At 38.4% G+C, this 12070-nt stretch overlaps 1 protein-coding gene and 1 long non-coding RNA gene across 2 annotated transcripts in view; both read left to right on the forward strand.

Annotated features, from left to right (window-relative positions):
• MLYCD (malonyl-CoA decarboxylase) overlaps positions 1–4847 on the forward strand; it is a 19322-nt gene extending 14475 nt beyond the window's left edge. Inside the window, exon 5 of the mRNA XM_085306411.1 lies at positions 3477–4847. Within this exon, the coding sequence (XP_085162537.1) occupies positions 3477–4010 (534 nt within the window). The 3' untranslated portion in view covers positions 4011–4847. The remainder of the gene's footprint in view (positions 1–3476) is intronic.
• A 129-nt stretch (positions 4848–4976) lies between these two features.
• Positions 4977–11860, forward strand: LOC146595041 (uncharacterized). Its single transcript, XR_014896034.1, has 3 exons — positions 4977–5084; positions 5754–5906; positions 11413–11860. It is a non-coding gene; the product is annotated as an uncharacterized LOC146595041 (long non-coding RNA).
• The last annotated feature ends 210 nt before the right edge of the window (positions 11861–12070 follow it).

Consider the following 12070-nt stretch of genomic DNA (forward strand, 5'->3'; position numbering starts at 1 on the left):
AAAAAAAAAAAAAAAAGGGAGCAGCTGCTTCTTAATGATGTGTGGATTTCTGACAAGAAAATAAACATTAATGGAATTCCACCAATAGCCGTAGAAACTAGCACATCAATTTAGCAACAACATAAATGTGCTCACTTCACTGCATCTATTTGTTTCTTCTACAAGAAGTGGCTGCCTCAGATAAGCTCCTAAACGTGAGCATTTATCAGATATGTGGTAGTCAGTACTGTAGCTTCAAAATGGGGTCACTTTCCTATATCTTATCTCTCTTAAAAATCCGCACACTTTCTCCTTTTATGTTTATTAATAGAGTTGGGTCTACTAACTTCTTGATAAGTAACCTGGATTGGGATTAGTGAACAGGTCACTTTGCTTACCATTCGTTTTCAGAGCAGTCATCATCATCATGATGCAGAATTGCAGTAGTTAAGTAGGAACTATGATGCAGGGATTAGTATTAATACATGAACAGGGGAGGAAACTCTTTGTTTTCACTTTTGTCATTGTGTATTGTTACCCTCTCAGCTCTGCAAGCTGGGAAGTGAGATTGAAATTGTTACCCTTTGGAGGCAATGGGCATGGTTCAGTTCCTACATGGAAAGCCCTGTTCGTTAGCCCTGTTCAACAGCAAAATAATGTTTTCAAGCTCTGTGCTTTCTTAGCAGAGATAGGTCTAGAAGTGTTCTGCGTTGACTTTCTGTTAAGCAGCCTTTTCTCATGGTCCAATCCATTTTTCTTTTTACCTGGAAGAGGATTTACTTCCCAAATTTCAACAATACTTTCCCTCTCTTCCCCTCTCAAGTGTTAACCCTGAACAACTCTTAGGAATGCATGAAGGAGACCTAAGCGATGAGTTGTCAGAAGCACTTTTTCATAGAATCAAATAATATAGTTGGAAAAAATGGACAGCCTTGAGGAATAGAATCCCTTCTTTGGGTTGGAAAAAAAATAACCAAACAAAATACTGCATGTTCTCTATTCCTTGAATCYCCCCTGGAGGAGAACAGCCTCTAAAAACCTGTTTTGCTTTCAGGTGGTCAGCCCTGCCCCACACAATAGTAACATCTGTACTTTCTTTACCAGCGCATCTAGCACTTCCCATTGATAGGTCACTAATTTGAAAACTCCTACCCATCTATTCCTGCCACTCATCTTCTCTGTGTTAYGGACCAAAGATGAACTTTAAAGCATATTAGAAAATGAAGATGTAGAAAAATGAACCCTGATTTTGAAATCCAATCTTTTTGGAGAGGAGCTTGTTGCTGTGTAAGGATGCCAGCCTGAAAAAGGTACTTCTCATTACAGATTACAGGTTTGCATTCCCATGCCTTAAGGTTCGTTTGCAGGTCTGTCACATCCTGGACAGTTGCTGTGTTGTCCACATCATTACTGTGTGGACAAGCAGAAGGGTCCTGGGTCACTGAATCTTCAGAAGGGAGTTGCGACCCTCCCTTCTGGGCAGAGATCTGTGTAGCCTCGGTAAGAGCTGGCAGGCAAACAGTCAAGTCACTTGACAGCATACTGTCTAAGCAGCTAAGTTACAGGCAAGTCATTGCAGTGTCACTACTGGTCAGCTTTCAGGGTGTTGAGAGAGAAAGGAAGGCAGTGAGTGATGCTGCTCATTACCATGGTGACAAAAATGAAAGCTATCAGCCTCTTTCTACAGGGACAAATATCTTCGAGTATTTTTCCAGTAGCCTTTAAAAACTTGCTTCTGGGCCATGTTTCTGCCTTCCCCTTCTTTTTCAGATCTGTGTTTTTGTGCTAGTACTGTTAGTGTCTTTGGGAGCTAATGTTCTAACAGGTAAAAAGGTCTGTGATCTCTGTGACATCCAGAGAAACTGTAGCTGGCGAGGGGTCATCTAAGAGTAACTCTGCTTACTAATCACACTAATTAAGATCCTGCTGCTATAAAGAAAAGTGGATTCCAAATTTGATGACTAGGCATACTCCTTGATTGAAAAACATGAGCCAGATGAAAGGTGATCGAAGAACGATTTAGTGAGTGCATTTGATTCTGTACTGAAATTTWAAAAAAATATTTTGAACTGATTTGTGAACGTTGGTTAAGGGGAGCTGGTGAGATTAGCCAGCTTAAGCAGTTAGGAGTCACAGAACTGAAGGGATGGATGGTAGATTTGAGCTGGCTCGGCGTACTATAGGGCCAGAAGCCAGCAGGACAGCAGTAAGCTATTTGGGAAGCTAAATGTAGGAAGGAGAAAGGAGATGTAAATGTTCAATTGAATATTCATTCAGTTATTTTTCTAAGTTATTAGCAAATGTTGCATGCCTTCGTGCTCCGATACACGGTTGAGGCACACCAGCCCTGCTTTCCCTGGCTTCTGTGTCCTCGTGATAGAGAATGCAGACTGCACTGTTGTGCAGAGCACAGCGGTACCTGAGGATGCAAGCAGCGCACGTACAACTGAAACACCCTTAGCAGTATGCTGGCCATTAACGTTTGCTAGTGTAAGATAGCCCCTGAGTGATAATGATTTTTTAATGATCATCAGGGAAATACTCAAAATGGAAAGAATATGTTTTGTAGTCATTTAAAGACAATTTTGTGTTGTCATTAAGATGCTTCCTTAACGTTGATGTATGTCTCTGTTCTTACCACCGCTTCCTTCTGTATGAATAATAATTAAAACAGTGCTGTGGCAGTTCCATTTTTGTCTATCTTCCTTCTTTTCCTTGCCCCYGACTTGCTCCACTGACTTTGATAATAGTTTTCTTCTTTAACTCTTCACGTTGCTTTGCCCAAAACTAACACACTATTTTGCTAATGTGTATTTTGCTTCACATGGTTGTGTAATTAATAGTTTTTACTTATAAGTTTGTAGTTTATGAGAAGCATGAAAAGTAGCTCGTCGGGATAAAGAACCTCTTTTCAAACTTCAGGAGTTTTTTTTTCCCCCTAAAAATCTTGACACCACACTGTTTAATTAAATCATGCAAAGGAAGATGATCTCTTCTGAGTTTTTCAATAGACAAACCATAAACTTTTCTTGATTCAAAAGAAGGTACCATAAACTTTTCTTGATTCAAAAGAAGGTATTTACATACAAAAAAAGAATGACGTTTAAAAGGTTTTGAAAACTTATGTACTGATTTTTTTAACCTTATCCCTCTGAATAACTTTTCTGTGGCACATGATTGCATTTGCTGATGTCTGTCTATAAAAGAATATACTAGAATGTGATGTTGAAAAGCACTATATAAATTCCTTTAAATAGATGGTATGCATGGAAAGAAGTTCAGTTGCCGTCAAAATTTCTTACTACTGCAAGTGCTTTGTAGACACTAACCTGTTACAGGTGGGGTGATCCCCCCTGCCCCCCAATCTGTATTAATTCTCTTCTCAGAATTCCTTGTCTTCACTTGATCTCAAGAAAAGGATATCAGCTCTTCTTTCACTCAGACTTCTCATTGTCAGTCATGAGAAAACTCATGAATTTTGTTTCTCTTGTTTACAGAAAGAACTTCCTCAGATAAAAGATTTTTCTAGTCTTTCGCCTATCCCAGGATTCACAAAATGGCTTGTTGGTCTCCTCTCTTCACAAACAAAAGAACTAGAAAGAAATGAACTTTTTACAGAATCAGAATGCCAGGAAATCTCTGCGATCACAGGAGGCCGTACCACGGAAACTCTGAAGAAACTCTTATCTAACAATGARTGGGTGAGATCAGAAAAATTGGTCAAAGTGCTCCATTTGCCATTTATGAGACTCTGTGCCTGGTATTTGTATGGAGAGAAACATCGTGGCTATGCTCTCAATCCAGTAGCAAATTTTCATCTTCAGAACGGTGCTGTGATGTGGCGGATTAACTGGATGGCAGACACAAGCCCCAGGGGCATTGGTGCTTCTTGTGGCATGATGGTAAACTACCGGTATTTCTTAGAGGATACAGCCAGTAACAGTGCAGCATACCTAGGGACAAAACAAATCAAAGCGTCAGAGCAAGTTCTTTCCTTGGTATCTCAGTTTCAGCAAAATAGCAAGCTTTAAATACTGTTAAAAACTAAGAACAAGCATTCCTCACTGCAGAGGGCTGTGATATTCTGTAGTATCTATATTAAAATGAGAATGCCCTTCATAAAACGAACTTACTCAGCACAGCAGGATGCAAAATGATGTAGCTTATCAGTCGTCTTGTTTATGTTGTTGTATATTCCTAGCCAGATGTGCTGTGATTTAGTCGCTACAAGTTCCAGACGTGTTTTCTGTACCAGTGAATTGGAACTGTGTGTTAAAGGGTGAGCAAAATCCTCTCAGTGAGTTACAAGCCAGTGGTAACTTGTATGGACTGTTCTTCAGCCTTACCATTATTCTCTTGGTAATAAACTTACAAACCACGTCTTCAGAAGGAGCGGCRCTTCTCTCTTGTAGTACTACTTTAATAGATCAGTACCAAAGCACATGGAAAGAAGTACATAGTGAAGGTAAATGATTAAATACAGAACAGTAATTCACAACTTTATTTCAATATATCTTTGTGGTTTTCTCCCTCAAGCATTCTCATGTAAAACCTCCTGATATTTTCCTTTTTCAAGTCCACTCAAAATCGCACTGAATCCTTGCTCTTCTGGAGCATGATGAAGCCTTATGTCAATGTGGTTGAATATTAGCACCTCTCACTGCAGCACGTATGTAGTGTTTGCAGATTTGTCTGCTAAAATATAATGTGCAATAGAAAGTGCTCTATTAGGGATTGGTTGAGAAGTTTTCAGGTATGTATGTTATGCTCAAATATTTGACTGGTAAATTTTTAAGTTGATAAAGAGCTTTTTTTAATTAAAAGGTAAATGTGGCCCATAAACCAATAAAATAAACTTTCTCTATAAATCTTGTGTTGTGTGTTTCAGCATATACCTTACTTCACTTAACAGCACTACTTGATAATAATGTTACCAATYTTGTATGACCATCATCTTAGCAGATTTTGATGCTGAGTGTTTTGGAATTTCTGATTTCTTCCCCCTCTGGCCAAATCCCGGTCWTCTTTTTAAGAGAAGAATTGTGCAAAGGAATTGAAAGGAATGGAGTTCCTGCTCCTGTATGAAAACAGAAGCTGGTAAAACTGTAAGTGTCCAATTAGCCTTTCTCCTAGAATGAACTTGTGTAATTGGATACATCTTTTTTATATTCATTATTTAGAAGAAATGCCATCCTTCAGGCTTACCTATTATGGTAATTTATTATAGATGTCTTCTAAACGGAGAAAAGCTTGCATTTAAATTCTGATGATAGTGAACATCACAACAGTGATGATTAAAGCAGAGATTTAGAGATTCCCTGCCTGTTGTTCCTTTCAGAGCAAAGACATCTTTGCATAACAGCCAGTCACTGATTTACAGGGGCACCTATCCTATGCTGTGTTGCTTTCATTGTGTTTTTAAGAATAATTCCCACCCCCCCACACCCTCCACCCCCAAAAAAGGCACGCTGAGTCACTAGGTTTCTCATCTATAAACAAATTAAGGTAAATCTATTTATTTTCATCAGATACAATGATTAAAAAAAGAAGTTCACAACCCCTTGCAGGCAAGGTGCATCTAGCAATTTTACAGTTGCTAAAACCACTAAAAAAAACYTAAGATTAGTGTTTTCGGTGCATTTGCTAGAGGCAATATGGTATGAGCCAGAAGATACGTACTTTTTTGCATTGCCTCTGGATTAGCTTTCTGAATGTGCACTGGAACACACTTCAGACCTATAGAAAAATCTGTATATTAATTACTCTTTCTTTAGTCTCATTTGTGGAGTTATGGCCTAAGGATTAAACGCTCAAAGTATTGGAAGCTTTTGGTGAGAGATTTTTGGAGAAGCAACTCTGTACTGGCCAACTCGAGGAAGTAGCTTTGAAGTGATTCCCATATGATAGCTTTTGGAAAACTAGCTGTGGTAAGTAGTGTGTGCATTCACAGGTGTATATAGTCTTTAGAGTACTKCAGATTGAAGATCTTAAAACCTAAGTCAGTAGTTCATCCTCAAGAAATGGTGCAAGTTGTTTGAAGATACAGATCAGTTGGACTAAATGGAACAATGACTAAAAGACACTTCAGGCTAGAAAGGAGGAGGAGTGATGGATGGATGATGAGAGTCAAATRTATATAATCTCTTGGGTGAATTCAGCCATATCTTCCCCCAGAGTGGCATTATTACATGAAGGACCTGGTTCCCACTTTTCCCTGTTTTCAAACCAAAATTTTTAAAGAATTGGATTTTTTTTTTTAATATTTCACCTGAAATTTCATTTGCAAGTCTTAGTCCCAGAAAATGAACATTTTGGGAGTACCTTTTTTTTAAAGAATCAGAGCAAAAACATTTTCCAAGCACTTTTTCCCAAAAGGTAAGCTATCTGCAGTTTTGAGTATCAGACTAGATAATTGAAAAGACTACTCAGAGTTTTGTATGTAGAATGTGATTTTGCTAGTCAGTTACCAGAAAAATTACTACAGGACATGCAACTTTTATTCTGAATAGAGCTCGTTCTTTTTTCTGTTGGGATTTTCTAAGCTTTGGGAAATACTTTCTTTTACACAAATAATGTTTCAAGGTGAAATTTATGTGCGATGGATACATACAAGTCGTTCTTGGCTGGGAGGAATGGGGAAGTAAAACCTCCTCTCGTTGTGTTAAGCTTTTCAAGTCTAAGGAAGCCAGTTCATTTACTTCAAATGATGATTTCTGAAAATAAAATGATTTTGAATGGTGCAACAGTAAGAGCTGATCAGGATGGTCAAATGTGCAATCACCTGGGCACAGTTCAAACAGAGCTAAGGCTTTATTGCAAATACAGCACAATCCTATTGTCTTAAAGGCTGCATTCAAAGGATAAAGGGCTTTTTCCATTTGTAACCACAAACAAATGTAAGTATGAGAATTGGTTCAATGACATGAAATGCTTGTGTCTTACAAAGAACAAAAACGAAACTGCCAGCACTTTCTCACCACTTCAGTTATGTCCCCAGAGCTCTGGCTCRTTGCATCTAATCCACACATTCTTTTTTTTAGTGTGCCTAGATCTGTCCTCCGTGTAAGGGAAGYAGATGTGTCTCTCTTTTCTTCGTACTGTTCTTAAAATCAGGAAGACAGACCCTGGTATGTGGTCATGTCAAACCAGCCATAGGAGTTTCTCGCCAATTCTGATAGATTCCTGTACTCTGTAGCTGTAGGACTGACTGCTGAGCTACTTGCCCGTGTAGTTTAGTTARTATGTCATGAATCAATCTACCCCTTCTACCTTACCTCATGCATATACTACATTTCTCTTGACTTTGAATTACAAGGTATTTCCCAAAATGGAAGTCAAAACAATTTAATTTAGGACAGCTCCTGTGGATTGTATTAAAGTTCTTGAGATGTGGGGTTTAGAAGTAGATTAAAGGCAAAGTTCTAACAGCATTTTACTTGAGCTATTATGGATGGTTATATTTGTTCTATGACATCTGTACTCCATCAGAACCTTAGCACCTACCGAGTTATTTCCTCTTGAGCAGTTGTTAAAGTTTTGGTAATTGGTTTTGCTCTACTTTCTGAGGTCACTTTACTGTTATATTGATAAGCTAGCAATTAGAGGCAAAAAAATTCAAAAGTGAATTCTGTGTTTCAATCACAGTACAATTTTAAACACAAGGTAGGACGTCTTTGCTCATAAATACCACTGACTGTTARTTACTGTTAGTATTCTTTCACTGTGCATTGACTCTAAATGTACAGTGGKGCTTAGATTTTCCAGGTTGCTGCTAAAAAGTGATTTTAATATGAACAGTGCTGAAAAGGAAATACTCACCATCTGTACTACTTCCTAGGGCAATGGGCATGCCATTGGAATAGGTTTTATCTTATTCTGTCAAAGTGAGTCTTCACAGCTCAGAAAATAGATAGAAGACTTTTTTTTCCTTTTCCTTTCAATGTGTAAAAATTGTTAAGCCAGTTCTGAAGAGCATGGACATAGTGTTGAGGAAGAGGCGACAGTCTGTCCTTTGAGGAAGCTGAAACACTAAACCTTAAAATCATTGCTCCTCCTACTGTAGTAATGTACTTCAGAGAATGTATTGGATGATGAATTTAGGGTATGTAACACTGGAGGAAATATGTTTCACTTCTAAGTGTCAAGGCTGAAATCATTTGCAGGTTTTCTCTTCTGCAAGTTGTTCATCAGATGAAGAGCTAATAAATATATTCTGCTTTTCCTGTTACTTTTGTATGGCATCTCAGCTAACATCTTCATGTAATAGCAAATACTTTTTATTGCTAACCTTTGAAAAGTCTTACAGCCACATGTGGGTCATGTTAGAAAGCCGGCTGTACTGCACTGTCRTATCTGAACTGTCATGCGTGAAAGCTGCCACAGTGCCAACCAAAGCTGTRACAGCTTGTGCACGTGAGAGCCATGCTGCAGCCCTTCCCCTTACTGTCCTGAAAATTTAAGAGCTGCTCAAATGTTTCTCTCAGGAATCAACTATTTTGCTGCTGTTACATTAACAAAATTAAAGGATACCAATATCACTATAGTTATCAAGGTGTGGGCTGTAGAATAATGCTCAAAGTTGTCTCGTGGATGGAAAACGGGTATTAATGGCAATCGCTTAAAATCTGTCACTTCTGCTGTTTGGTTCTAAAATGAGGCGCAGGAAAAACAGAATTACTTGGTAAAGTCACAGCTTTCTAGTACTGGCTTACATGTACTCTTTGGCAGCCTTCACAGTTTTAATTTTGTTCTGGTGTCTGAACAGGCAGACACGTAAGCTTCTGCGTTGGGTACGTGGCAGTGGTTGGACTACAGGTATTACTTAGCCAGTACTGCTGAAACGATCATTATGCTCTAGATCATGATGTAAAAGTACAGAGGCAGTCAACAGCATTATAAAATGTGAAGTATCTGGAACCATTTTTAATGCTGCCTGTAGGATTTCAACTTTCGTGTCAGAGCTCATTTCAGCCCTTGATGTATTGGAGGAGGAATATTGACATGTTCAGATCAGAGGCTGCTTTATGTTTTACCCTCATTTATTTTCTTGGTTGCCCTTATCTTTTGACAACGCAGTGCATTCTGCAGCATAAGGGAGAGCAAGATATTAATAAATCTCATTGACATTTACTCCTCATAGGAACGTGCCTGATTACAACTCCTGCTGGAAATCCCACCGTAATGTAATACTGTGATTGACTAGGTAAGGGGATAGGTTTTGCCAGTAGGCTTTGCCAAGCATCTTGATCCTTCAGCCTGGATCCTTGACTTTCAGGCCATTGTTGTTGGAGCTTTTGTTTCCTTGTACCTAGAGAGAAAGAAAGGTGGTGGCTGCTTTCAGTGGCTCGCTTCCTTCGTAAGCAAAGATAGTTGCTGTGCTCTGTGTGCTGTGCATCACAGTTTCACAGCTGCATCACGCTTTTGAAAGCAAATCAATAGAAATAATGTTACTTTGTCACTTATGCTTGTTTTATGATCAGTTTATGCAATTTTTCTTGTCAGAGAAGTAGGGTGTCTTTCTCTGTAGAAGTTGGATGGAGTTAAGCAGGACTTGTGTTCCAGGATATGCCTTGGATGGGTGATGAGAGTCCAAAATATTACTTAAATGGAGGATGTTCAGTTTATTTGCAGATGCTGAGTCATGACAAAGTCCTGTTAAAAGAACTACTAACTACTAGACAGGGATTGGCTTGATAGGATCATGAGGAAATAAAAGATATCCGTGTTCCATTTTTATGAAATGGTAATCAATGAAGTTTTTTCTACCACAGTTGGAACTAATCAACTCTTTTTCTTTCTGAAACAACTGCAAATACAAAGGAAAATTAAGGTAACTAATTTGCCAAAACAGATGTATCAAGTTCCCATCCCAGTGTGATTTTTAAACCAGAAAACTCATTAACCCAATTACTGGGGATTAGACTGGAATCATTTACTGAATCTTAACTGGAGTTGGAATTTGGGATTTGGGGGGGGGGGGAGAGAGAGGGAAAGAATGAGAATTAAAACGATCTAGGTTATTTCTGCTTAATTACAGAAAAAGGAAATGGTGCAAAAACTTTAAATAGTGAAAAAAATCATTAAGTTCCTACAATCTGTACCTAAGAATATACTTAAATGGGCTTTATGTTGCAGAACAGTATTTAAAGTGCAATTTAAATTTTTAAGATGCATTTGCTTGCATTTTTATGTAAATGTTGTTTTTTTTCCCAAAGAATATTCTCCTGGCAAGATGGCCTTGAAAGTTCATACGCTTACTGTAAGCTCTTAGGAAGAGTTATACTAAAAGTTAAAAAGGTGGCTTTAGGAAAAGCATAAAGTTTTAATTGTTTTTTTTGAATAATCAGCTTTGAATGCTAACCAAATTTCAAATAGTTCTGTGTYTGAAATACATATTACACCATAGATCTTTGATCTCCTACTCAAAACTGAAGCTCAATGCTTTATTTATGGCGCACTAGTCAAGCCTTTCTTTAATGTGACAGTTGTAGATTCTGTTAGAGATGCGTGTCACGGCAGTGCTTGAAGGGATGGTTATTTCTGCTGCCGTAGAAGTCGGGGAGCTGTGCTGCAGAGCCATGCATATCAAAAGAATCCCACTAATCTTGAGAGCCCATGACGAGTGCAGCTTGATTGGGGGCTAGTACTTTGTAGTACGTTACCTGGGCAGAGTGCACACTCTTTTAAGTTTGTGCTGTATGCTACACTGCTTGACGGCTGCATGAGCTGGGACTCACCAGTCTCTTGCTGGGCACTCAGAAACAATGAAAGAAAGCCCACTTGTGCCTGTAGAAGTTTGGTTTTGGGGTGGTGCTCCAGAATCTTAGAGAAAATCTGAGCAAGAGGCCCAAACAAGAAGTTAGTTCTGTGGGTGGACGTTGGATCTGTGCTGCTCAGCTGTCCATTGCTTTTCCTAACTTTGTTCTGAAAGAATACTCAGTACTTCTTGCTCAAAATTTTTAACAGCAAATACTTACAGTGCTGTAGAGGTTACACAGGGTTTAATGCTGAATGGACTAATTTGGCATAGGCAACTGAAAATACAGTGTTCTTAAAATAGTACTGGGCTAGCCTAATTAGGGACATCTACCTACTGTTTCCATCCCATCTCTTCCCAATCAGCCTGTAGAGGGGTGACTTGCAGATCTGTGGTGGAAAACAGAGGTTGTCTTTGGCAGTAAGAAATTACACTGTGAGCAGCATAGGTGTATTTTATGTTTCTTGTTATGAATGTGATTAAGATGAGATTGGACAGAAAAAGATTTTTTGAAAAAGGCTATTGTTGTAGGCCACAAGTACACAGTTTAATCAGGAGCCGACTGAAATGTTAGATGGGAAAGAGCGTTAATAGAGAATGAATGATACAGAAATGAAGGCTTTTAAAACAGGACACAGTTGTTTTCACTCTACATAGATTTATCATTTATTTTTCAGAATGAAAAGCTGAAGAGKCGGGTACGTTCAGGCTGAAACAAGTGGCTGACAAAGGAAGTATTGAAAGAACAGATTTTCGATATAAAATATATTGAAGTAAGGTATCAAGTGAGCACTTTGCACTTCCCTGAAGTGTACATTTTTAAGCTTAGGTCATTGTTACAGTAATAGGATTTATCAAGAGGAATTTATTCATTATGATGGCAGTTCTTTTACTTTCTCTTCTCCCTCCCTATTTGCGTAGAGTGTTTATATAGTATCAATATGTATTTGATAGGCTTTGATGCGTACAGAATAGAAAAGGAGTGAAGAAAACGCTCGTATTGTCTGGTTTGTAGAGAAGTTCTTAATGAGAATAGCCCAATGCTGGGGAGGAATGAATATGTGGGTCTTGTTGCTTGAAGTAATCAAATCATTTTCTTTACGATTTACAAGGTGATTTGTATGTAAATAGCTAGTAAACTCTATTCTGCATACAGTTTTGTATGAAGAAAATAAATACGAAGAAAGAGAGTGAATGAAATCTTGGCTATTAGCATATTGTGCCTGTGTTTTTTTTCTCAGTGAGCTTATTTATTCGCACATCAGTGAGCATTGTTCCCCATGACCAAGCTTATAAAAGTAGTTAAGAAGAGAACCATATTTAGATAATCTGATT

Source organism: Rhea americana, unplaced genomic scaffold (genome assembly GCF_003343005.1).
Source record: "Rhea americana isolate MKP2758 unplaced genomic scaffold, rheAme1 scaffold_24, whole genome shotgun sequence".
In the NCBI taxonomy this organism is placed as follows: Eukaryota; Metazoa; Chordata; class Aves; order Rheiformes; family Rheidae; genus Rhea; species Rhea americana.